Genomic DNA, 27,651 nt, shown 5'->3' with positions numbered 1-27,651 from the left:
CCTGGTCGTTTCTTGAGCTCCCCACCTTCTTTCCTCAGCCTAATTACCTGGTCCTTAAATGTTGTCTTCCTCCTGATGTGGCAGTAGAGTAGTTTCGGGTCAGACTTGACTTTCGATGCTATGTCATTTTCATACTGCCGCTACACCTCCCTCCTTATCTGTGCATACTCGTTTCTGGCTCGTCGACTAATCTCTTTATTCTCCTGAGTCCTTTGCCTTCTATTCTTTTTCCATTCTCTAGAGTACTTAGTTTTTGCCTCCCTGCACCTTCAGGTAAACCAAGGGCTCGTTCTATCCTTCCCATTATTTCTGTTACCCTTGAAAACAAACCTTTCCTCTGCCTCCTTGCATTTTGTTTACTGATTTTCCTCCCAACTCCTGTTCCCACTGAACCTCCTGCAGGAAGGTCTTCATTCCTGTGTGGTCCCCCCTTTTATAGTTTAGTTTTTCCCTTTCTACTCCTGTTACACTCTCCACTTTTAGCTCAACGATGTATTCAAAGCTCATAACTATGTGGTTACTAGCTCCAAGAGGACTTTCATATGTGATGTGCTCAATGTCTGAGCTACTCAGGGTGAACACAAGGTCCAGTCTTGTTGGTTCATCTTCCCCTCTGTCTGGTAGTATCCCTAACATATTGGTGCATGAGATTTGCCAGTACCACATCCATCATCTTGGCTCTCCATGTTTTGGGACCCCTATGTGGTTCCAGGTTTTCCCAGTCTATCTCCCCATGATTGAAGGGCTCACTCTACTCGAGTGAGCCCTTCTTGCCAACTCAGCTAGTGTGTCTACCATTGCTCTGTTGTACTCATCATATTCTTCTCTTGGCCTCCAGCAGTTCTGTGGTGGGTTATGCATCACTGCAATGACTACCTTGTGTTCCCCTGACTGAACTGTATCTACTATGTTATCCCTTTTCTCCAATCTCATCCATTCCTTCCATTTCTTGATAACCACACCATATTTTTATTAGTAGTGCAACCCCTCCTCCCCGCTGCTCCTTCTATCCTTCCTCAGGATCTTATATACTAGTGGGAAGATTGCATCTGTTATTATTCCAGTGAGTTTTGTTTCTGTAACCACTACAATGTCTGGGGACATCTTGATTCTTTCATGCCACTCCTCATTTATTTGTTATTCTATCCCCGTTCATGTACTAAACCTTCAACTTCTTTTCAGTAACTGTGGTCTGGGGAGAGAGGTGGGTTAGGGGAAGCAGGTGCCCTGGCAGGGGCCAATAGGGGGTTGGTGTGGTGGGTGGGGTTTGTGGTGTAGGGTGTCGGACCAAAGGGCCTATAGGGTGTTTCAGTGGAGGTGGGGGTAGTGGTGAAGGGGATATGGGAGAGGACCTATGGGGGTTACAGTGGGGGAGGGGGTTATGGTGAGGGGGATAGGGATAGAGGGTACAGTGTGTGGATGACTGTGGTTTATTGTGAAGGTGGGGTTTGTGGTGAGGGGGATGGGGGGAGAGGGTACAGTGTGTGGGTTACTGTGGGTTTCTGTGGGGGTGGTGTTTGAGCTGAGGGGGATGTGCATGTTACTGAGGGTTACTGTGGGGGTGGGGGTTTATGCAGAGGGGGATGTGTGGGTTACTGTGGGTTTCTGTGTGGGTGGGGTTTGTGCCGAGGGGGATGAGGGCAGAGGGTACAGTGAGTGGGTTTTGGGTTAGGTCATTTGATTGCTTTGAGATTGACATGGTTGTGTTCCTTCTGTGGGTGGTACTGGAGGGGATTGTTTGTTCTTCCATGTGGGCCTGATTTCTCCTGCTCTCCACCTTCCTTGCCTCCCATTGCTCCTTGCGATGTTGCACCCTTTCTTTCAGTGTCATCCTTTCTTCTTGTGTTCTGTCTTGGTCGACGTACACACTCTGGAATGCTTGATTGTCCCTTAGGCGTGCTTTCCCCTGCAGGATCCGGTTTCGAGCTGACTCTGCCTTGAAAATCACTTTGACTGGACACTTTTTTCCCCTCACAAACCACCCAATTCTCCGAAAATTTGTCAGCTGGGTCATATCATCCTCTCTTATTGCTTTCATGATGCTTTTAATTGTTTTTTTACCTCCTGTTTCCTTGCCTCATAAGTTTCCCCATCTTCTTCTTTGAGCCGATAGACAAAAACGGCCCTCTCCCCTTTCATTCTCCCACTGTGCTTCCCTGAACATCCTCTGATTTGAATTAGTTCCTGCCATTGACGCATTTCTTCTTACTGTGTCCTCCCTATCCGGTGTCCCTGTGCTTATCTGTTCCTGGACATGGCAGTTGTCAGTTAGAGACTCTGTGTATAACTTAGCTCCTTCACTGACTTTAGTCCCCTCATTAGTTCTTGCTGTTCTCCCTGCCTTTTCCCAGGCCCCCCTCTTGGGTCCGATGAAGTCATCATGAGCAGTATATCTCCTTTGTCTCCTACTGTTCCCTCATTGGTGACTGATGTAGTACCTCTTGGTGTCATGGCTGTCCTGTCCTGTATCTTAGCTTCAGCTGCTGTGATTTGTAATTCCCATTTCCTGCTCTCCTCAGCTATTTTCTCTTCCATTTTCTTGCTGATCTCTTCCAGCCTCCTCCCCCACTCCTCCTCTGCCCCCCAGTCCACTCTCCCAGGTCCACCTCCTGCTTCATCTACCATTCCTCTGGTTCTCTGTCCAGATTCTTGGTGTCTTATGTTTCTTTTTTGCAGTAGGAAGAGCTTATGCCAAGAGTGCTGTGGGGATGGTGCTGTTTGTTGTGGGGAGAAGGGAGGAGGAGCTGGAGGGGGGACTGTTGAGAAATGGTTTACCAGCTAAGATATAATTTATAATTCTAAATATAGGGAACACTTAGCTGATAAAAGACAGCAAATCGTCTACACAGCTGCCCCTGCAGACGAGGTCTTGAATTGTTGTCATGATCATCTCTCAATGGGCTGGAATAGATCACATTATATAAAAAATAAATTACCCCTTGGGGGTGTTATGTCAGCATATTTCATTCATTGATTGCTGACAAACTTACGTGTGTGGACTCAAAGGTCCGCATATCACCGGGGTTTATGATAAGTGACTAACTCACGACTTTATACTCAACTGCGCAGTCAATAGTAGTACATCAATAGTTAGAACACTTACTTGGGAATATGTATCTGACCTGTAATTACGCCTGGATATCCGTTGAGTTGATTGAAGAATAGTGTTCTTTAAAGAATGTCGCACTACACTCTGTTGGCTCGCAACACTCGTTGTTACACTGTTCATCAATAATTGTTCACACAATATCACTAAGAAGTTGATCACACTTCTCTGTAAGTGTTTATCATGTTTTGTGAGACACTTTGTTCACAATAATGCACGGATCAGTGTTCTTTTTCGGTTATCCTGACGTCAGTGTGACTCCCAGTAGGGTCAAAAGTAATCTGAAGATGCCACAGCACCCCACGCCGTTACTCCCCTAGCACAAAGGAAAAACTGACCTAGTACTTTTACTTCCTTGCCACTTCCTAAATGAAGCAAAGCAGAATGTTTGATTCTTGCTGTCTTAAGCATAGACAACAATATACACTATCTTTACCATGATAATGAAGTGGGAGCAGGATTTTCCTTAATTGTCCTGCTAAGGTAAGAGATGGACTGCCTTTTATTAAACTATACTTTGCAACACTGGACCGCACGGAGCGGCGATCACTTGACCACACGTCGCATACTGGTACAGCATCTGGGATCAATTACTTGCTGTAGCAGTAAACAAGATATTTGCCCCTTCTGAGAGGGCTGGGCCCCTCAGGGCTGAAAGGGGCTGAAGGGGCTGAAGGGGACTGAAGGGGGCTGAAGGGAGCTGATACCCCCCTCCTGGAGAAAATTTCTCCACAGGGACAGCAGTGAGCTGGAGGGGGGACAGCAGTGAGCTAGATGGGGGACAGCAGTGAGCTGGAGGGGGGGACAGCAGCAGGGGGAAGAGAGATATGGGGAAGACTAAGAGGGACAGGGGGAAGAGCAATGGGCAGAAGGGGAGTAGAAGGAGTAGGGAGGATGAGAAGGAAGATGAAGATGGAGAGAAAGTGGTATAAAGGGAGACAGGGAGTGTGGTTGAGTGTGAGCTAGAGAAAGAGGGGGGAAGGGAGAGTCAGAGGGTGTGGAGCATGTGAGTTGGGGAAGATCAGGCTTTAGTGTGCTTGCAGGCCTCGGAGGAGAGGGGAGAGGGAGGAGGAGAAGGAAGAGGAGGTGAGGGGGGAGATGGAGGAGGTATAGGAGGAGGATGATAGAGAGAGTGTGTTTGAGTGTGAACTAGAGGGTTAGAGGAAGAGAAGGAGGAGGATTGAGAAAGAGAGATAGAGAGTGTGGTTGAGTGTGAGTTAGAGAGAGAGGGGGGAGGGGAGTGCTAGAGTGTGTGGGGCTTGTGAGTTGGGTCGTATGCTTGCAGGCCTTGGAGACAAGGGGAGAGGGAGGGGCGGTGGGGGGAAGATGGAGGAGGTATAGGAGAAGCAGGAGGAGGAAGGGAGGAAAAGAGAGAGGGAGGGAGGGAAAGAGAGGTAGGGGAGGTATGTAGCAAGGAAGGGAGGTTAGGTGGGGGGAAGATGGAAGAGGTATAGAAGGAGGAGGAGCAGGAGGAGGAAGGGAGGAAAAGAGAGAGGGAGGGAGGGAAAGAGAGAGGCAGGGGAGGTAGGGAGGAAGGGAGGGGAGGTGTGTATGTGTACTCACCTAATTGTACTCACCTAATTGTGGTTGCAGGGGTCGAGACTCAGCTCCTGTCCCCGCCTCATCACTGATCGCTACTAGCTTCACTGATCGTGTGTGTGTACTCACCTAGTTGAGGTTGCAGGGGTCGAGTCAAAGCTCCTGGCCCCGCCTCTTCATTGGTCACTACTAGTTCACTCTTCCTAAACTGTGAGCTTTATCATACCTCTGCTTAAAGCTATGTATGAATCCTGCCTCCACTACATCGCTTTCCAAACTATTCCACTTCCTGACTAATCTGTGGCTAAAGAAATACTTCCTAACATCCCTGTGAGTCATCTGTGTCTTCAACTTCCAACTGTGTCCTCTTGTTGCTGTGTCCCATCTCTGGAACATCCTGTCTTTGTCCACCTTGTCAATTCCTCTCAGTATTTTGTATGTCGCTATCATGTCCCCCCTATCTCTCCTGTCCTCCAGTATTACAACCCAGGAGTTCCAAAGACCTGTTATCCGGTGTGTAAAGGGAGCAAAATAAACACAGCAGAAAAACTTTTGACTTATATTATCCTTCACCAGTCTAGAACAGAAGTATGTACACTATATACACTATGTACAACAAAAGGTATTAGTGCACTCCACGGTAAGCAAGACAGGTGAGAGGTACCCACATCACCTCTGCGATTACCAAACCATCTTCTAATTGGCTGGAACCTGGGTACTGGTTGAACGATGGGGCCCCAACGTAAACCATTAGTCCCTGGTTTGCTGGTTGGGGGAGATAGCCTGTAAATGAGGGTGTGTACATTCCCCGAATAAAGGTTATGTACTCTTTGCATGCCACACCCCCACCCCAAGAAGGCTCAGGATTAGGCTCCCACCTTCCAGTGGTAACAGTGCTGCCATGGCACCAAATAATGGGACTGCCTTCCTCTCAACCATCCAACTCTTAGATAGAGATCAGCTTTTCTCGTGACAAAAAGCCAAACCCTAAACTCGGAGCGAGACAGCAGACAATTGGGCTAACATAGGTCCAAGACATGGGTGGACGGTAGCCTGCATTACCTCACTAAGAAAAAAACCCACACCAGGGGACAAAAAAAGGAGCTTGAAAGGGGTTACCACAGGTAACCTAACACATCCTAACCTAATATATAATAATAATAATAATTTAGAGTAACTTTGTTATACTCTAGATAAAGAGTCTGCCAACATATTTTCTTTGCTGGCAATGTGTAAGATTTTGATAGAATAGGGTTGTAGTTGTAGACTCCATCTTATGTGCCTCGTATTGTTGCTCTTCATGGCTTGGATATATACTAGAGGGTTGTGGTCACTATAGACAGTGACCATCTGCGAAGTCTGGCCCACATAAAAATTGAAGTGCTCCAAAGCCAGTACCAGCGCGAGGGCTTCTTTTTCAATGGTAGAGTAAGCCCTCTGATGCGGCTGGAACTTGGCAGAGAAGAAGGCTACAGGCTGCAACTCCTCGTCCCCCTTTTGCAACAGTACTGCCCCAACCCCAGACTCACAAGCATCAACCTGTAATGAAAAAGGTTTGGAGAAGTCTGGAGACAAAAGAATGGGTGCAATACACAATAATCTTTTTACTTTATCAAAAGCACCTTGACATTCTGGGGTCCAATTAAAGGGAACTTTGTGACTGGTAAGAGAGGTAAGAGGGGCTACAATATCTGAAAAATTCTTACAGAATCTTCTGTAAAATCCGATCATGCCTAGGAAACGTTGAAGTGATTTCCTATCATGAGGAACTGGATAATCTTTAATGGCAAGAACTTCAGCAAATTTAGGAGCAACTTTACCACTACCTACTTCATGGCCTAGAAAAGTGATAGTGGCCTGGCCAAAGGAAGACTTAAATAAATTAACAGCTAAATGGGAACTCTGAAAGGTCTCAAAGAGAGCCTTAAGTCTAAATAGGTGTTGATCCCAGGTATCAGACACCACAAGAATATCATCCAGGTACACTGCCGTGACTTGAAGTCCTTTAATAGCCTGATGGATAAGTTTCTGGAAAGAAGAGGGGGAGTTTTTCATTCCGAAGGGAGTAACTGTATACTGATAATGACCTCCAGGAATTACGAAGGCAGAGATTTCCTTCGCCTTATCCATCAAAGGTACTTGACAGTAACCTTTAAGGAGATCTAACTTGGACACAAAAGTAGCCTTACCCACAAAGTCGATTACGTCATCCAGACGAGGAAGAGGGTATGCATCTGTGATTGTGACCTCATTCATCTTACGGTAGTCTGTACACATACGAAAACCTCCATCAGCTTTTTTAACAAGCATGCACGGTGAAGCCCATGGACTAGACGACTCCTCCACTAACCCATACTCTAACAGAAATTCTACCTCCTGCTGAAGTAGCTTCTGCTTTTCAGGATTAGCTCTGTAGGGGGAGTTTAACTGGCTTAGAGTTTCCCACATCTATATCATGATAACGTTCATTTTTTCGGCATTTCCAAAAAAATGTCAGGGTATGACTATACAAGTGCAGTTAAACTTACTGCTTGAATTTCAGATAGCCAGACCATTAAAGGGCTAGGGTCCTTGAGGAGGACAGAGTTTGGAAGTTTGACATTAATTTCAGAAACAGAGTGCAAAGAGCCAGAGTCGTCCTCAGAGGCGTATGGGAAGATTTTAATTGATTAATGTGGTAAGTTTTAGTTTTTGAGGTCTTGTTAAGGGGAGCTACTACATAATTTACATCAGATAATTTACTTACAATTTGCATAGGTCCCGTAAATCTAGCTTTCAAGGTGTGGCCAGGTATAGGTTCCTGCTCCAACACCTTGTCTCCTGGATGGAAGGAACGGAATTGTGCATTTCTGTCATACCTCTGTTTAATCTTATTTTGAGCTGCCTTCAGGTTAGCCTTGGCTAATTGACGTGCCACCTGCAACCTTGAAATCGGGTTGTAGAGTGTGGAGCTAACGTCTTCTCCCATCCATCCTTGTTTGAGCACCCGAAGAGGACCTCGTATATTGTGCTCAAAGATCAGCTCAAACGGACTATACCCAGTAGACTCCTGCACAGTTTCTCTTATTGAAAACAGCAACAAAGGTAGTGATTCATCCCAGTCTGTAGGAAAATGCATGGAAAAAGTTCTCATCATAGTTTTTAACGTCTGACGGAATCTTTCCAAGGTGCCTTGGGACTGATGATGATAGGCAGTGGATAAGTTGTGGATTATCCCTAACCTAGTTAATGCTTCCCTAAATGCTTTGGCAGCAGTGAAGTTAGTACCTTGATCACTTTGAATAGTTTTAGGAATGCCAAAACAAGAAATAAATCTGGTTAAAGCTTTGAGAATAGCTTTAGAATTAATACTGCGCATGGCAATTGCTTCAGGGTATCTAGTTACTCTCTCCATAATGGTAAATAAATACTGATTTCCAGACTTTGACCTAGGTAGTGGACCTACACATTCTATGATTAATTCTGCAAAAGGTTCTCTATCAGCAGGTATAGGGTGGAAAGGTGCAGGTGTAGTAGAATGTCCACGTTTCCCTACTTGCTGACATTCTCGGCAACACCGGATATGATTCTTCACATCCTGCCTTAATTTTGGCCAATAAAATTCTTTTGTGATTCTATATGATGTTTTAGTAATTCCTAAGTGACCTCCTAAAGAAGTATTATGATCTTTATTCAATATTTGAGGTCTAAACTTTGTTGGAACTACTAACCTGTCTGACAGTTGCCGGCCCTCTATCTCCTTACCAGTCTCAGTGCAGATCAAATAGTCGTTTTTAAGTTTATACTTGACCAGATGATCCAAAAAGTATTTACCTATGGCTACCTGAAAAGCGAAATTCAAAGAAGGGTCCCTTCGTTGTGCCTCCTAGAAGGACAGTCCCTCATGCATAGACACAGAGATATTTGGCAATCCTGCAACCTGGGAATAGGAAGGCTTGATCTGGGTCTGTTCACTTGATCTACGAGGCCCTGGCCAGTTTTTCTCTTAAAACAAATTGGCTATTCCCAGATCGGAGTCGTCCAAGGATAGGTCAACATTCTCGCCAGACAAACCTTGGGTTGTTGCCCGAGTTATGGCCAACACTGGAGAAGAATTAATCATTATTGGTTCAGGACATACACTAGCAGTGGTAATGTACCCAGTAATAACATGGCATCTTTCATGGGGAATCCCTCGGATACACCCACAGTCAAGTATCCAGTGTAATATTTGTACTGTACATAAATTCTATGCAAGGGGACAGAATATATAGCTCCTCCAAATGCTTCCAACAAACAGAGGAATAAAAAGTGTTCTTATAAGTGAGCAATATGCTCCAGTATCTATAAAAGTGTTGACTTCAGTTGTTTTGGAGTTTTCCTGAAGGAAAATAAGACTCTGACAGTAATAAGGGGCCATCCCTTTCTCTACTTCTTTCAGGGACATGTTACTAGGGATATTAGAGATTTTCCCAATGGGTTGGGGTTTGTGGGGGTAGTTTACCTGGAGTTTACCTGGAGAGAGTTCCGGGGGTCAACGCCCCCGCGGCCCGGTCTGTGACCAGGCCTCCTTAGGTCAGTGTCCCAGGATGCGACCCACACCAGTCGACTAACACCCAAGTACCCATTTTACTGATGGGGAACATAGACAACAGGTGGAAAGAAACACGTCCAATGTTTCTACTCTGGCTGGGAATCGAACCCAGGCCCTCACAGTGTGAAGCTAGAGCGTTAACCACCAGGCCACCAGAGACAGATGTGACCTACTTTGTTACACAGGAAGCAGACGACAGGCTTGTCCTTTACTCCCTGCTGGCTTTGCAACTGGTGTCACTCTGGCTGGTGCCTCTCTGGATACTGTTGTCGAGTAACACCATTTTGAGTAGTTTGTCTCTCAGCACGTGGACCATAAGTTGAGAAGCGTGGCTCACCAGGTGACTTAGTTGGCTGACGTAGACGTTCTCCCTCCGGCTGGCACTTCATCCTCCAAGGTTGACGATCTCTGCTCATGCCAGGGTGTTGAAAAGAGAGATGGGACCGCTCGAGCAAGAAGCGGTTAGTTTCAAAGGTATCAGCCAACCTGGCTGCCTCCAATGCAGTGGTTAAGTCATGATCCTGCAGAAAAACTCGAACCTCTGGTCCCACAGACTCCAGCAGGTTGTCAACCAGAATAAGCTGCACAAGATCATCGAAGGTAGCAACGCCACTTGCTTTATACCAGATGGTAAAAGCTTTAGTCTGCTGTTGCACAAAATTAACCAGAGATTGACCAAGCTGTCGTCTGCCAAACTTGAAGTTTTTCCTATACTTAGCTGGGATACATTTATATGCTCTCAAAACTGTGGTCTTCATCACTTTATAATCGGAAAAATTAGTGTCATTTAACACTGACGTAAATTCCTGTGCCTTACCAAACAATGCTGTGTGAACCAACGATGCCCAATGCTGTTCCAGCCACCTCAAGGCTCAAGCCTGATTTTCGAAAGCTTCGAAAAATTTTTCTGGTTCGACCTCACTGAAACGGAGAACAAGCTGTACTGCTTTCTGTAAACTAAAGTCATTTACAAGTTGCGAAAACTGCCTTCTTTCTTTTTCCCTATCAAACTCTTCCTTGGCAAATGCCCTCTGTTCCGTGGTCTGCTCAAGATTGATTTTTGCAAGCTCAAGTGCCAACGCCGCTGATTCACCTTGAGACAACCCTGCTGCACTAGACTGACGATTTTGCTCCATTGATGTATCATCTTTCTCCTGCGAGAACATCGGAGTTTTATTCCTGGCTCCCGTAGAGGGAGGAGTCTGATGTGCCATCTCCTCTTTCCGAAGTTTGTCGGTGATCAGTGAATGCAGTTGCACTCCTGTGAGAGTGCGCTTGTAATCAATGCCAATGGAACGAGCAATTTGCCAACAATGCTGTAGTGGCAATTTAGGCAAATTAAATAAAGTATATGCCGACACCAGACGTCTGACTCGTCTAGGTGGCATACCCCAATGCATAAGTTATTTGCTATACACAGTACGATTGCAGAATACCCCAACGTAACACGTTATTTGCAGAACACTCTTAGTTATGCACAGTACGATTGCAGAATACGCATACACTTACAAGGTGGGTACACAATAGCAAAGCTGACTGCAAAATCTTCACACAAGATTGACCGTAGTGAAGCGAGCACGCCAAACAGGCTAGTAGCGAGCTCTTAAACGATCATACAATAGCAAGGCTGACCATAGCAAGGCAATTGACACGCAAAGTTTGTAAAGTGTTGGCAAAGCTAATGCAATGCCAGTCAGTAAGCTACAAAATGTTTCTGCTTCCAGCATCACATTAGGCTCAACCCATGCTCTAAGTCCAGCTCCAGCTCTCGGACATGCTACCCATATTACAACCCAGGAGTCCCAAAGGCCTGTTATCCTGGGTGTAAAGGGAGCAAAATAAACACAGCAGAAAAACTTTTGACTTACATTATCCTTCACCAATTTAGAACAGAAGTATGTACACTATATACACTATGTACAACAATAGGTATTAGTGCACTCCACGGTAAGCAAGGCAGAATAGAAACCACTAGAGAGCAGACCGTGCTTCAACCAGCTCTAGAATGGGAATGACAAGGGCAGACAGGTGAGGTACCCATATCACCTCTGCGATTGCCAAAACCATCTTCTCATTGGCTGGAACCTGGGTACTGGTTGAATGACGGGGCCCCATCGTCAACTCTTAGTCCCTGGTTCGCTGGTTGTGTTGTGAGGGTGTGTACATGCGCCAAATAAAGGTTACATACTCTTTGCATGCCACATCCAGTGTCGTCATTTCGATTTCCCTTAACCTCTCCTCGAAGGACATACCCCTTAGCTCTGGGACTAGTCTTGAAGCAAACCTTTGTGCTTTCTCTAGTTTTTTTACGTGCTTGGCTAGGTGTGGGTTCCAAACTGGTGCTGCATACTCCAATATGGGCCTATTGTACACGATGTACAGGGTCCTGAACAATTCCTTATTAAGGTGTCGGAATGCTGTTCTGAGGTTTGCTAGGTGCCCATATGGTGCAGCAGTTATTTGATTGATGTGTGCTTCGGGAGATGTGCCTGGTGTTATACTCACCCCAAGAACTTTTTCCTTGAGTGAGGTTTGTAGTCTCTGGCCCCCTAGACTCTACTCCATCTGCAGTCTTCTTTGCCCTTCCCAAATCTTCATGACTTTGCACTTGGTGGGGTTGAACTCCAAGAGCCAATTGCTGGACCAGGTCTGCAGCCTGTCCAGATCCCTTTGTAGTTCTGCCTGGTCTTTGATTGAATGAACTCTTCTCATCAACCTCACGTCATCTGCAAACAGGGACACTTCAGAGTCTATTCCTTCCGTCATGTCGTTCACAAATACCAGAAACAGCACTGGTCCTGGGACTGACCCTTGTGGGACCCCACTGGTCACAGGCGCCCACTCTGACACCTCGCCACGTACCATGACTCGCTGCTGTCTTCCTGACAAGTATTCCCTGATCCATTGTAGTGCCTTCCTTGTTATCCCTGCTTGGATCTCCAGTTTTTGCACTAATCTCTTGTGTGGAACTGTGTCAAACGCCTTCTTGCAGTCCAAGAAAATGCAATCCACCTACCCCTCTCTCTCTTGTCTTACTGCTGTCACCATGTCATAGAACTCCAGTAGGTGTATGACACAGGACTTCCCATCCCTGAAACCTTGTTGGCTGCTGTTGATGAGATCATTCCTTTCTAGGTGTTCCACCACTCTTCTCCTGATAATCTTCTCCATGACTCTGCATACTATACATGTCAGTGACACTGGTCTGTAGTTTAGTGCTTCATGTCTGTCTTCTTTTTTAAAGATTGGGATTACATTTGCTGTCTTCCATGCCTCTTGCAATCTCCCTGTTTCGAAAGATGTATTGAGTATTGTTGTTAGGGGTACACATAGTGCCTCTGCTCCCTCTCTCAGGACCCATGGAGAGATGTTATCTGGCCCAATTGCCTTTGAGGTATCTAGCTCACTCAGAAGCCTCTTCACTTCTTCCTCAGTTGTGTGTGCTGTGTCTAGCACTTGGTGGTGTACCCCACCTCTCTGTCTTTCTGGAGCCCCTTCTGTCTCCTCTGTGAACCCTTGTTTGAATCTCATGTTGAGTTCCTCACATACTTCACAGTCATTTCTTGTTGTCTCTATTAGTTCCATTCTTAGCCTGATTACCTGGTCCTTGACTGTTGTTTTCCTCCTGATGTGGCTGTAAAACAGCTTCGGGTCAGATTTGGCTTTCGCTGCTATGTCGTTTTCATATTGTAGTTGGGCCTCCCTTCTATTCTGTGCATATTCATTTCTGGATCTATGACTGCTCTCCTTATTCTCCTGGATCCTTTGCTTTCTATGCTTCTTCCATTCCCTAGCACACTTGGTTTTCGCCTCCCTGCATCTTCGGGTGAACCATGGGCTCATCCTGGCTTTTTCATTATTACTGTTACCCTTGGGTACAAACGTCTCTTCAGCCTCCTTGCACATTGTTGCTACATATTCCATCATCTCATTAACAGGCTTCCCTGCCAGTTCTGTGTTTAATGTTAATAATAATAATATAACTCAGTGTGTGTGTGTGTGTGTGTGTGTGTGTTTGTGTTTGTGTATTTAGAGAGAGACAGAGAGAGAGTTCAATACAGTTATCAGGAAATAACATAACATCTACAGGAATATCGTTTGTTCTTCCATTGGTATACAAGAAAATGCCTAGGGATGCCTTTTATGGACATGTGTTGAGATATGCACGTTAATTTTTTTTAAACTGTTTGAATAATAATTAACCTGATCAATGTTTCCTTAACAGTTTGTGGAGCCTCCGACTCAGAATGCACATTTAAGAGCGTCGCTGGTGCGTGCAGAAGTAGCTGCCAGACTGGTGAAGCTACTAGTGGAAGCTGTTCATCTGGATCCTGCTCATGTTGTTTCCCTAATGGTGAGCTATTAAAAATTACCCATTTTTAATTAATTTTAATTTGACAACTAATATAATACATTAACGAAAAATTATATTTGTATATTTTATTATAGCAAATATTTACTAAAAAACATTCATGTGATATGTATTAAATCATACGTGTTTAGAATGATTTACGTGTATATGATAAGGAATTGATGTATGAACATAGAAAAAAGGTTTTGTGATAATGTTATTTACGTTATAAGTCTGTAAGACATTTTCATAATCTACTGTTATTAGTGAAGACTAATGAATGACAGATTGGTCGGCTAAACTGTTGGTGCTAGTTGGATGCACAAACATGTAATGTGTAAGGTGCGCATGTAGCTGAAATAGGATCACAGTAAAAGCCGCCAAAAAAGATCACATTGAAGTTTATATCCGCTGAAACATACAAAAAAAATCTGGTCTTTTAGACTCTCAACATGTCTATTTAATTAAAGGTGTATACGATATAAAAGTCAATGAAACTGAAGAAATAAACAACACGGAACACTCATTCTGTCGAAACTGTTTCATGCACGTTCACTTTCCCTGTTTTTTTTTTGTTTTTTTTTTATTCGCCGGTATTCTCCCTGCCCGGGTCTTTTCCAAGTAGTGGTGACCCGGCCTTGGCTCCCTATCTGGGGAGTGTCTCGAGACTTAAGTCTCCCATGGGAGGAGGTACAAGTACCTCCTCATCTTTGGGACCAAGTGTCCCCAGGCCTAGCCACATTCCCCGCCCTCACGGGGCTCGTAGGGAGAAGCTAGGCCTCTGGTCTGCCATCTACCCCGCCTCAAAGGGGCTCGTGGGGATGGCAGTCTTATGAGCTGCAGATGGTAGCAAGCTCAGGCCTACTTTCCTTGTTGCTAGAGTGATGTCAGTGGCTGCGCGAGTCTCTGAGTCACTGTCTCCACACACCTTCACGCCATCATTTTATCTTCATTTTATATTTTCCTGTAGTTACTGTGTTTCATCAATTTCACTGATGAACCATTTAAAGTGTTATTAACAATGGCCAGTGAAAGAAGGGATGGTGTCCAGGAGGGTGAAACTGTAATTAATAAGCAAAAACTTGTATTCACAAACTATCTGCACTAAGAAGACTGAATCTTACGACGATGTTAGGGTCCGACATTAGCCATTAACTAGTGTGTCTAGTTTTTAATCCATGTCGGAATAACACGTCATCAAAGGTTTCAGTCTCCTAAATGTGGGATATTTGTGTCTCTACAGTCTTCAGGTTATGTGAGAGTATTGTACTGATAAAGCCACTGGATGGTGACACGTCTACAAATTAATGATATGCAGATGTTGCACATATGTCTAATTCTTCAGCTTAAAATATTTTTCAGTTACTCCTGGGAAGCAAACGATAATGACCCAATGTATAAGAGTAGAAGCAGCACTGCATAGATAATATGCTGACCAATGCACTCCTGGTCTTAATGTTAATTTTTTTAAGCATCTGGATGCCAATCAGATTTAGTTGGATTCATTTTTTAAACCTGTTCTTCACGCTACGTATCCCAAAGCATCTACTATAAAAAGTAAGTCATATGTGTCTTAACAGCCATCTACATGTCCCTCACCATTCACTTGGCTGTCTCTGACACTATCTACAATGTCTCTGCTGGAACTTTACAACGCTTGTGACATAAAAAATTATTATGGTCATGTTTAGACCCTCGTGGAATACCGTAATGCAATGTGCTTAGACAGTCTAGCCTATTTACCAGAAAGGAAAAAAATAATTACTTTCTTTTCAGGTTCGTTTAAAGGTAATACTGTAATGATCTCTGGCATTCACTTGTTATGTTCAGTAGTCAATGTAGCGAACAAAGTATGTTTGACTGGGGTTTCGACCATTTCCAGTAGTCGATAGATTAAGGGGACTACATTTCAATTACGTAAAAGGAGTGCATCCGCTTAATTGAAACATTCATCATTACGGAATTTTTGATAAATCAAACATCCTCCTTCCTCTATTAGTCCGGGAAGCCTACAGAAGGAATCAGTCAGTTGACCGAAGTCTCCATCATTGGGTCATTATTTGATGAAGAATCGCTTCAGGAACACTTGCTCTGTTTCCTGATAAATTTTACCTAACATACCTTAACAATAATGTGTCATTAATGGACAAGGATTAAGTATGAATTACAATATTCAGTGTAAATATAAGCAGCAAAATGTTGAAAATGCTATAAAATACCGATAAACTGAAGAGTAAGAAACGTGTCTTACTGTTGGAAACCAGAGGAACCTGATTATACCGTACCAATAGTGCCAGCGCTCCTGTGTCTTATTGTTGGAAACCAGAGGAACCTGATTATACCGTACCAATAGTGCCAGCACTCTAGTGTCTTATTGTTGGAAACCAGAGGAACCTGATTATACCGTACCAATAGTGCCAGCGCTCTTGTGTCTTATTGTTGGAAACCAGAGGAACCTGATTATACCGTACCAATAGTGCCAGCACTCTTGTGTCTTATTGTTGGAAACCAGAGGAACCTGATTATACCGTACCAATAGTGCCAGCGCTCCTGTGTCTTACTGTTGGAAACCAGAGGAACCTGATTATACCGTACCAATAGTGCCAGCGCTCTTGTGTCTTATTGTTGGAAACCAGAGGAACCTGATTATACCGTACCAATAGTGCCAGCACTCTTGTGTCTTATTGTTGGAAACCAGAGGAACCTGATTATACCGTACCAATAGTGCCAGCGCTCCTGTGTCTTATTGTTGGAAACCAGAGGAACCTGATTATACCGTACCAATAGTGCCAGCACTCTTGTGTCTTATTGTTGGAAACCAGAGGAACCTGATTATACCGTACCAATAGTGCCAGCGCTCTTGTGTCTTATTGTTGGAAACCATAGGAACCTGATTATACCGTACCAATAGTGCCAGCGCTCTTGTGTCTTATTGTTGGAAACCAGAGGAACCTGATTATACCGTACCAATAGTGCCAGCACTCTTGTGTCTTATTGCTGCAAACCAGAGGAACCTGATTATACCGTATCAATAGTGCCAGCGCTCCTGTGTCTTATTGTTGGAAACCAGAGGAACCTGATTATACCGTACCAATAGTGCCAGCGCTCTTGTGTCTTATTGTTGGAAACCAGAGGAACCTGATTATACCGTACCAATAGTGCCAGCGCTCTTGTGTCTTATTGTTGGAAACCAGAGGAACCTGATTATACCGTACCAATAGTGCCAGCGCTCTTGTGTCTTACTGTTGGAAACCAGAGGAACCTGATTATACTGTACCAATAGTGCCAGCACTCTTGTGTCTTATTGTTGGAAACCAGAGGAACCTGATTATACCGTACCAATAGTGCCAGCACTCTTGTGTCTTATTGTTGGAAACCAGAGGAACCTGATTATACCGTACCAATAGTGCCAGCGCTCTTGTGTCTTATTGTTGGAAACCAGAGGAACCTGATTATACCGTACCAATAGTGCCAGCGCTCTTGTGTCTTATTGTTGGAAACCAGAGGAACCTGATTATACCGTACCAATAGTGTCAGCACTCTTGTGTCTTATTGTTGGAAACCAGAGGAACCTGATTATACCGTACCAATAGTGCCAGCACTCTTGTGTCTTATTGTTGGAAACCAGAGGAACCTGATTATACCGTACCAATAGTGCCAGCACTCTTGTGTCTTATTGTTGGAAACCAGAGGAACCTGATTATACCGTACCAATAGTGCCAGCGCTCTTGTGTCTTATTGTTGGAAACCAGAGGAACCTGATTATACCGTACCAATAGTGCCAGCACTCTTGTGTCTTATTGTTGGAAACCAGAGGAACCTGATTATACCGTACCAATAGTGCCAGCACTCTTGTGTCTTATTGTTGGAAACCAGAGGAACCTGATTATACCGTACCAATAGTGCCAGCGCTCTTGTGTCTTATTGTTGGAAACCAGAGGAACCTGATTATACAGTACCAATAGTGCCAGCACTCTTGCCCTCTTGTTTCTCATAGTGGCCTTCGCTTACTGCTTATACTGGTCCTCACTTCCTGCTTATAGTGGTCCTCGCTTACTGCTTATAGTGGTCCTCGCTTCGTGCTTATAAGTGTTTGTTGTAATCCAGTATGAATATATTACGAGTAAAAGAGAATATGTTGATAATTTGTTAAAAATGTAAGAGGAAAGTTGTAGAGAAAATAAAGGAAATGTGTGTGACTTTTCAACAAATCGACTACGAGTGAAACTAGTAAGAATATAAGAAAGAAGGAACACTACAGCAGGGCTACTGGCCCATCCGAGGCAGGTCCAAGTCGCATGCCGGCTTATGCCACTGATCCAACCAAGTCAGATCCAGGTCACATCTGCTTAAGGAAGGAGCACAGCATCAGATCTACTAGCACAAGCTAGTCAGGTCTAACTCACACCCATCCACACCCACTCATGTATTTATCTAACCTATTTTTAAAACTACACAACGTTTTAGCTTCTATAACGGAACTCTGGACTTTGTTCCACCCATCCACAACTCTATTACCAAACCAGTGCTTTCCTATATCCTTCCTGAATCTAAATTTTTTCAGCTTAAAACCATTGATGCGAGTCATGTCTTGGCTAGATATTTTTAGCACGGTATTTACATCCCCTTTATTTATTCCTGTTTTCCATTTATACTCCTCAGTGATATTCCGCCTAATTTTGTGCCTCTCCAGAGAGCGTAAATTCATGGCCTCAGTCTGTCCTCATAGGAAAGATTTCTAATTCATGGGATCAACTTTGTCATCCTCCTTTGTTTGTTTTCCAATGCATTTAAATTCAACTTGTAATACGGTGACCAGAACTGAGCAGCATAATCTAAATGAGGCCTAACCAAAGATATGTAGAGTTAAAGAACAACCTGAGAACTTCTATTATTTATGCTTCTTAATATGAAGCTAAGGATTCGGTTCACTTTAGAGCTAATACTTATGTCCTCTTGTCTTGGTTTCAGATTACTTCTAGCCGAAACAACTCCTAAATTCTTTTCTCAATCAGTAGTGTTAAGACCTACGTTATTTAGTTTATATTTGACATGGTAATTTTCCTGTCCAAAATTTAAAACATAGCATTTGTCTATATTAAACTGCATCTGCCACTTCTCTGACCACTGCATCAGTCTGTTCAAATCATCCTGGAGTGATCTAATGTCCTCATTAGAATGAATTTCCCAGCCGATTTTGGTGTCATCAGTTAACTTGCTTATGTCGCTATTTATCCCTTCATATTCAGTGCTAGCCACAGTATTATGCCGGGAGGGCACTCTGGTATAATGCCATGACGAAAATCAAAGGCCTACCATACAGGGAGGTCTTTTTTCGTCAGTGCATTATGGCAGGTAGCAGCCATTAGTATGTCGTTACGGCATGCCAAAACACTTTGCAGGGACTCCTCAGTGCTTACCTGGCTGCCGTGGTGAGAAGAAGTGTTGCACTTTTGTCTCTCATCCACTACATCTTTTGTCCGGTGTTCCCTTTGGTTTTGGGGCTATATATGTTTGAATATGGGTAAAAGGAAGTCTTTAAGTATAGCTCAGATCATAGGGCTTCACAAAATTGGACACCATACGAAAGAAATAGTGGAGAATAGAGTCATGTGTGAGCATTCAGTGATTAACTTGGGGCAGCATTTCAAGGCTTTTGGCGGTGTCGAGTCACCGGTTGCCAAACCTCGGCCAGGACCCTCGAAGGAGACTTCATCTCGTACCTTAAAGGTGTTAAAGAAGCAGTTAGAGAGTATGCCTAGATAACTGCTAGAGAATTGAAAGAAAAGAACCCCCTTCTTCTCTCATCATTGTCTGTAAGAACTGTAAACAGACGTGTGACAGAGCTGAGCTACAGTAGACACCGCCAGATTAAGAAACCGATTATCTTCAGGCCCCAAAAGAAATTTAGGCTGGATTATACAATGAAATATATTCACAGTAATCCTTAACAGTGGTCTGAAGTACTTGGGAGTGATGAAGCAGCCTTCACCATCACCTGTAACCATGGACGACATGTGTACCGACCCAGAGGTAGTGACCCGCTAGACACATGCTACACCTGTGCGAACACCAAACACCCAGACTTGCTCAAGGTTTGGGGACGCTCAGAGTGTTGGTGAACTCATTGTGCTTTCCAAAAACTAATAATGATATCCAGATGTTATTGTGTGACAGTTTTCCTGACGTGTTTGACAAGAGTGGGGCTACTGTTGTTATGCAGGACGGTGCAATGTGTCATACGGCCAAATCTGTAGTTCATTGAGATAAAGACTGTGAAGTGAGGTTTTTTAATGACTCCAGATTTAATCCCATATATTTCCCCCCATCGAAACTCCCCTACCCCCTTCACCTTTGTTTCGCTTAGGGCCAGGACATCCAACTTCTTTTCATTCATAACATCAGCAATCATCTGTTTCTTGTCATCCGCACAACATCCACGCACATTCAAGCATCCCAGTTTCATAAAGTTTTTCTTCTTCTCTTTTTTAGTAAATGTCTACAGGAGAAGGGGTTACTAGCCCATTGCTCCCGGCATTTTAGTCGCCTCATTCGACATGCATGGCTTACGGAGGAAAGATTCTTTTCCACTTCCCCATGGACAATAGAAGAAATAAAGAAGAACAAGAGCTATTTAGAAAAAGGAGAAAAACCTAGATGTATGTATATATAAATATATATATGCATGTGCGTGTCTGTGAAGTGTGACCAAAGTGTAAGTAGGAGTAGCAAGATATCCCTGTTATCTAGCGTGTTTATGAGACAGAAAAAGAAACCAGCAATCCTACCATCACGAAAAAACATTGCTAATCCGAATTAATCACGGTCGCAATTACAGGAAGTGGGGAAAATTGGCGCAGGTGAAAAAAAAATGGTGCGGAATGTGGAAATTTGTGCGGCTATTTGTTCTGCACCCAATTATGAGTTCGTGAGCAGATGCAAAAATTTCGTGAATTTTTTGGTCGTGAGCCGATTTGTTCGTGTTCGGAAGTATTCATGACCAGAGGCTCCTCGGTATTAATATTATTTCTTTAGCTTATTTTTTCTCATATGTTCTAAGTACTTCAGTAACTTTTTTAAAAATCGTTTCTAATTGATCGAAATATCTTTAATGATTCCACCCAATTGAAATAAAAAAAACTACTGATTGTTTCATATTAACACATATTTTAACTCGTTAACTGTCCAGACGTAGATCTACGTTCTTACTGCCAGCGCTCCGAATATATATATATATATATATATATATATATATATATATATATATATATATATATATATATATATATATATATATATATATATATATATAAGTAGTACTGGAGGCGGCTGTATGGCTCGGAAGTAACACCTAGGTGTTACTTCCGGTCTCCTCCCGAAAGGGCTGCGGCTGAGCGGTCCCTTTTTCACACCTATGTGCTAATGACCTTTTTCACACCTATGTGCTAATGACCTTTTTCACACCTATGTGCTAATGACCTTTTTCACACCTATGTGCTAATGACCTTTTTCACACCTATGTGCTAATGACCTTTTTCACACCTATGTGCTAATGACCTTTTTCACACCTATGTGCTAATGACCTTTTTCACACCTATGTGCTAATGACCTTTTTCACACCTATGTGCTAATGACCTTTTTCACACCTATGTGCTAATGACCTTTTTCACACCTATGTGCTAATGACCTTTTTCACACCTATGTGCTAATGACCTTGACCCCGCCCACGACCCCCGCCCACGACCCGCCCACGACCCCCGCCCTCGACCCCCCAACCGCGCCCCCCGCGCCCCCCGCGCCCCCCCGCGCTTCTCGCCCGCGCCCCTCGCACCCTGCCAGCACCTTCTGCTGCGCCTTCTGCAGCGTCGTCCGGATCGCCATCGAGCCCCGAATTTTTTTCCGATTTTTTTCAAATTTTTTTTTAATTTCTTGTGCTCTCCTCGGATCAAATTTTTGATGTTCCCCCCTCCCACTTTCACCCCTATCCCAATTTCATTTTCTTATGATCTCCTTGGATCAAGTTTTTTTCTCGATAATACCAAGACTCCATCTCCATGGATCAAGTTTTCTCGATAATACAAAGACTCCATCTCCTCGGATCAAGTTTTTTTGGATTCTTCCCCTATGGGGTTTCGAAATTCTTATGATCTCCTGGGATCAAGTATTTCTCCTCCATCTCCTTGGATCGAGTTTTTTTTGGATTCCCCCCTCTGGGGGTAAGCATTCAAATGAACTCCTCCTATGGGGCATGGTACTTTCTCTTAATACAGGTCTAAACAAGTGTGACGTCAGTATTCCTCTCATTAAGTTAAATGAACTAAAAAGTGTGTTTACTCGACGGTCAGTGACGTCACGTGATGACCTCACACATACAGGCTGAATCTTGTCGACTTCCCCCTATGTCAGTGACGTCACATGATGACCTCACACATACAGGCTGAATCTTGTCGACTTCCCCCTATGTCAGTGACGTCACATGATGACCTCACACATACAGGCTGAATCTTGTCGACTTCCCCCTATGTCAGTGACGTCACGCGATGACCCCACACACACAGGCTGAATCTTGTCGACTTCCCCCTATGTCAGTGACGTCACGCGATGACCCCACACATACAGGCTGAATCTTGTCGACTTCCCCCTACAAATTTTTCACTCTTAACCCAGGATAATCCAAATAATTTCACATTTTTATCGTTAATACCCACATCAATCCACAATTTCTTTACAAAATACAACACAAGTCTAGACATTTTTCTCGTTTTAACTATTTCATCTCAGGTCACTCCCCACGAAGTAACCTTCTCTCTCTCCTCCTCCCCACCCTCCCGAACCCTCACACTCCAACCAACACCTCACAATTTTCACTCATAACCCCCAATTTTTTTCTCGTTTTAGCTAATTTCATCAGAAAGTCACCACAACACTTATAACCACTTTTCGATAAATTCAATAGTCACAATTTTACATATTACGAAGTTAATACGCACACACACCTCACTTTACTTTGAACACCTTCAAAAACACTCTCATAAATCATTTGAATACTCACAAAAATACCTTTGATCATTTCTAAACAACACTGAAACACTTCCAAAATATCATTTTGAATACTCCCAAATAAGATTTGACAGCTCTAATTTATCTGCACTTACACATTTCATTAAATTACAACTCATCCCCCCTCCCCACAAACTCCTCCCTCAGTCTCCAAACTTCACAACATTATCACAAAAACTAACTCAAACACTTTACTTTGAACATCACCAAAAAACACCATCAATTACATTTAAATACTCCAAAAAACATCAGTCAAACACCCCCAAATCACCTCTGAATACTCCCAGAACACCTTCATAAGTACTCTCATAAATCATTTGAACACCTTCAAAAACACCTTTGAATAACCTCAAAACACCATTTGAGTACTCCCAAATACACCACTGAATACTACTAAAACACCACTGAATACACTCAAAACACCACCAAAATCACCATAAACTAAGATCAACACACACATCCTACAACACCCACAACCCACAACACCCACTTCCCACATCACCCACATCACCCACACCCCACAATTTTTTCTCGTTTTAACTAATTTCATCAGAAAAAGTCACAACAACAACCCACAACTTATAACCACTTTTCCGGTATCTCTAGTTTGACAGCAACACCCACAACCCACAACACCCACAACACCCACAACCCACAACACCCACACCCCACAATTTTTTCTCGTTTTAACTAATTTCATCAGAAAAACGCACAACAACACCCACAACCCACGACACCCACAACACCCACAACCCACAACACCCACACCCCACAATTTTTTCTCGTTTTAACTAATTTCACCAGAAAAAGTCACAACAACAACCCACTTATAACATCTTTTTCGGTATCTCTAGTTCGACAACAACACCCACAAAACCCACATCCCACAACACCCACAACAACATCACCCACACCCCACAACACCCACAACCCACATCACCCACACCCCACAATTTTTCTCGTTTTAACTAATTTCATCTGAAAGTCACAACAACAACAACAACCCACAACTTATAATCACACCTTTGAATAACCTCAAAACACCATTTGAGTACTCCCAAATACACCACTGAATACTACTAAAACACCACTGAATGCACTCAAAACATCAGCAAAATCACCATAAACTAAGATCAACACCCACATCCCAAAACACCCAACACCCACAACACCCACATCACCCACAACCCACATCACCCACACCCCACAATTTTTTCTCGTTTTAACTAATTTAATCACAAAGTCACAACAACAACAACCCACAACTTATAATCTCTTATCAACAACTCTAGTTCGACAACAACACCCACATCCCACAACACCCACAACCCACAACACCCACACCCCACAATTTTTTCTCGTTTTAACTAATTTCATCAGAAAAAGTCACAACAACAACCCACTTATAACATCTTTTTCGGTATCTCTAGTTCGACAACAACAACACCCACAACACCCACACCCCACATCACCCACAACCCACATCACCCACACCCCACAACACCTTAACCTAACCTAACCTAACCTAACCAAACCGAACCGAACCGAACCTAAGCTAACCTAACCTAACCTAACCTAACCTAACCTAACCTAACCTAACCTATCCTAACCTAACCTAACCTAACCTAACCTAACCTAACCTATCCTAACCTAACCTAACCTTACCTAACCTAACCTAACCTAACCTAACCTAACCTAACCTAACCTAACTTAACCTAACCTATCCTAACCTAACCTAGCCTAACCTAACCTAACCTAACCTAACCGAACCTATCCTAACCTAGCCTAACCTAACCTAACCTAACCTAACCGAACCTATCCTAACCCAACCTAACCTAACCTAACCTAACCGAACCTAACCTAACCTAACCTAACCTAACCTAACCTAACCTAACCTAACCTAACCTAACCTAACCTAACTCAAATACACTAAAATCACTGTAACCATGATATTCACAAAACTCTATGACCACCTAACACACACACACACACACACACACACACACACACACACCTCACTTTACTTTGAACACCTTCAAAACACTCTCATACATCATTTGAGACCACCTTTTCTCAATATCTCTCATCCACAACCTTTATCATCTCACTACAGAACAACCCCAAGATTACTTCGAACTCTCTCATAAATCATTTGAATACTCACATAAACACCTTTGAACATTTCCAAACAACACTGAAGCACTTCCAAAATATCATTTTGATTACACCCAAATAAGATTTATCATCTCTCTAATTTATCTACACTTACACATTTCATTAACTGAAATTACAACACATCCACCATACTACTCCCTCAATCTCCAGACTTTACAACATTAACACAAAAACTAACTCAGACACTTATGACATGAGACATTACCATATCTAACACACTGACTAACTTTGAACCAACTCTGAACACCACTGATCTTCTTCAAAAAATACTCTGCACATCATTTGAACACCTTCAAAAAACACCATCAAACACCTCCGAATACTCCCAAAACACTACTGATTACTACCAAATCACCGTCAAAATCACCAGAAACTAAGTTTAACATCACCATCCAACATCCTTTTTATAGAAATCCCCTCAAATCACTATAACCAAGAACTCCCTCCCCATTTGGCGCATAAAAAAAAAAGCATGAACACAAACCTAATACGCAAACACTTAGTACATGATCACCATCAACTGAAAACATATCTTGTACACGCACACATAATCTAAGACAACCACCAACTACAATCACCCATGTTCACTTACCTCAAAAATCACTAATATCACAGAAAACACTCATTTTTATAAACATTTCACACACAAAAAAAATCATATTTGACAATATCTAAGCGCACTCACCTCACTACCACCAACACACGATGTCACACCTCACAGGACCGACGAGCTCACCTCCAGTGACGTCACACTCCCATTGTGTTACTTGGTGGTTGGTAACATCACACCCAACCCACCTTGTTTCAACCTGTTGTACCCTACATTATCTAAGAACACTATATCCAAGACGATTACCAGATTTTATGACCCCACCACCAAGATCACAGAAAACACACATTTTTTATAATTATCACACAAAAATCACGATCACCAATTCCATTTCACCCACATCTTATACATTTCAATCACAAATTTAAGACATGAGACATACACACCAAATCTAAGACATTCACTTCCAACTAAGACATACACATCTTGACTAAGACATACACCAAAAACCTATACTTGACATATTGCGGTATGAATGTTCATACCGCATTTATGTTGCATATCACATTTCCTCATCCACATCATCCCTAAAACATCCTTCCTTATTCATTCCGTATATCTCCTAGAGCTGTTTTATCCCCGACGGACCCATCATGACATTAGGAGCCAGAGCAACTATTACAACCTAGGATTCCAAATGGCCTGTTATCCCAGGTGTAATGGGAGCAAATAAACACAGTAGAAAAAGTTTAGACTTATATTATCCTTCACCAATTTATAACAGCAATATGTACACTATGTACAGTGATAAGTATAGTGCACGTCACGGTAAGCAAGGCAGAAATAGAAGCCACAAGATAGCAGACCGTGCTCAACCAGCTCTAGAATGGGAATGACAAGGGCAGACAGGAGAGCGGTACCCACATAACCTCTGCGATTGCCAATCCCACCTTCTTATTGGCTAGAACCTGGTCACTAGTTGAACGATGGGGCCCCATCACCAACTCTTAGCAACCTGGTTCGCTGGTTGGGGGAGATAGCCTGTAAATGAGGGTGTGTCCATGCGCCGAATAAAGGTTACGTACTCTTTGCATGCCACACCCCCACCCCCGAGAAGGCTCAGGATTAGGCTGCCACCTCCCAGTGGTAACCGTGCCGCCATGGCACAAAATAATGGGACCGCCTATCCTCTCCACCATCCAACTCTTAGATAGAGCTCAGCTTTCCTAGTGACCAAAAGCCAAACCCTAAACTTAGAGTGAGACAGCAGTCAGACAGGCTAACATAGGTCCAAGATACAAGCGGACGGTAGCCCGTATCCCCTCACTAAAAAAAAAACCCACATCAGGGGATAAAAAAAAGAGCTTGAAAGGGGGTTACCACAAATACATCCTAACCTAAATAAAATATTAAACTAGACTCTTGACAAAGAGTCTGCCAACACATTTTCTTTGCCGGCAATATATTTAATTTTTATGTTGTAGGGCTGCAGCCTGAGCGTCCAACGCATAAGCCTTGTGTTGTGATTCTTCATGGCTTGGAGATAGACTAACGGGTTGTGATCACTGTAGACTGTGACCACCTGCGATGTCTGGCCCACATAAACATCGAAATGCTCCAAAGCCAGTACCAGCGCGAGGGCTTCTTTTTCAATGGTAGAGTAAGCTCTCTGATGTGGCTGGAACTTGGCTGAAAAGTATGCGATTGGCTGCAGCTCCTTGTTCCCGATTTGTAATAGTACCGCCCCAACCCCAGACTCACAAGCATCAACCTGTAATGAAAAGGGTTTGGAGAAGTCTGGAGACAGGAGAATGGGTGCAGAGCACAATAATCTTTTTGCTTTATTAAAAGCAGTGTTACAATCTGACGTCCAATTAAAGGGAACTTTATGACTGGTAAGAGAGGTAAGAGGGGCTACAATATCTGAGAAATTCTTACAGAATCTTCTGTAAAATCCGATCATGCCTAGGAAACGTTGAAGAGATTTCCTATCATGAGGAACTGGATATTCTTAAATCGAAAGAACTTTAGCAAGTTTAGGTGCAACATTACCACTACCTACTTCATGGCCTAGAAAAGTGACAGTGGCCTGGCCAAAGGAAGATTTAGATAAATTAACTGTTAATTGGGAATTCTTAAAGGTCTCAAACAGAGCTTTAAGTCTAAGTAGGTGTTGATCCCAAGTATCAGACACCACAACAATATCATCTAGGTATGCTGCCGTGCCTTCAAGTCCTTTAATAGCCTGATGGATGAGTTTCTGGAATGAAGAGGGGGAATTTTTCATTCCGAAGGGG

General features: G+C 43.3%; 1 protein-coding gene across 1 annotated transcript in view; it reads left to right on the top strand.

Moving 5' to 3' along the window:
• The first annotated feature begins 10,904 nt into the window (after positions 1–10,904).
• LOC138851376 (keratin-associated protein 5-9-like) overlaps positions 10,905–27,651 on the top strand; it is a 113,564-nt gene continuing 96,817 nt past the window's right edge. The window contains exons 1-2 of the mRNA XM_070080433.1: positions 10,905–10,914; positions 13,444–13,572. Of these exons, the coding sequence (XP_069936534.1) occupies positions 10,905–10,914; positions 13,444–13,572 (139 nt within the window). The remainder of the gene's footprint in view (positions 10,915–13,443; positions 13,573–27,651) is intronic.

This window comes from Cherax quadricarinatus, unplaced genomic scaffold (genome assembly GCF_038502225.1).
Source record: "Cherax quadricarinatus isolate ZL_2023a unplaced genomic scaffold, ASM3850222v1 Contig441, whole genome shotgun sequence".
Classification (NCBI taxonomy): Eukaryota; Metazoa; Arthropoda; class Malacostraca; order Decapoda; family Parastacidae; genus Cherax; species Cherax quadricarinatus.
This window is presented reverse-complemented; position numbering and strand designations above follow the sequence as displayed.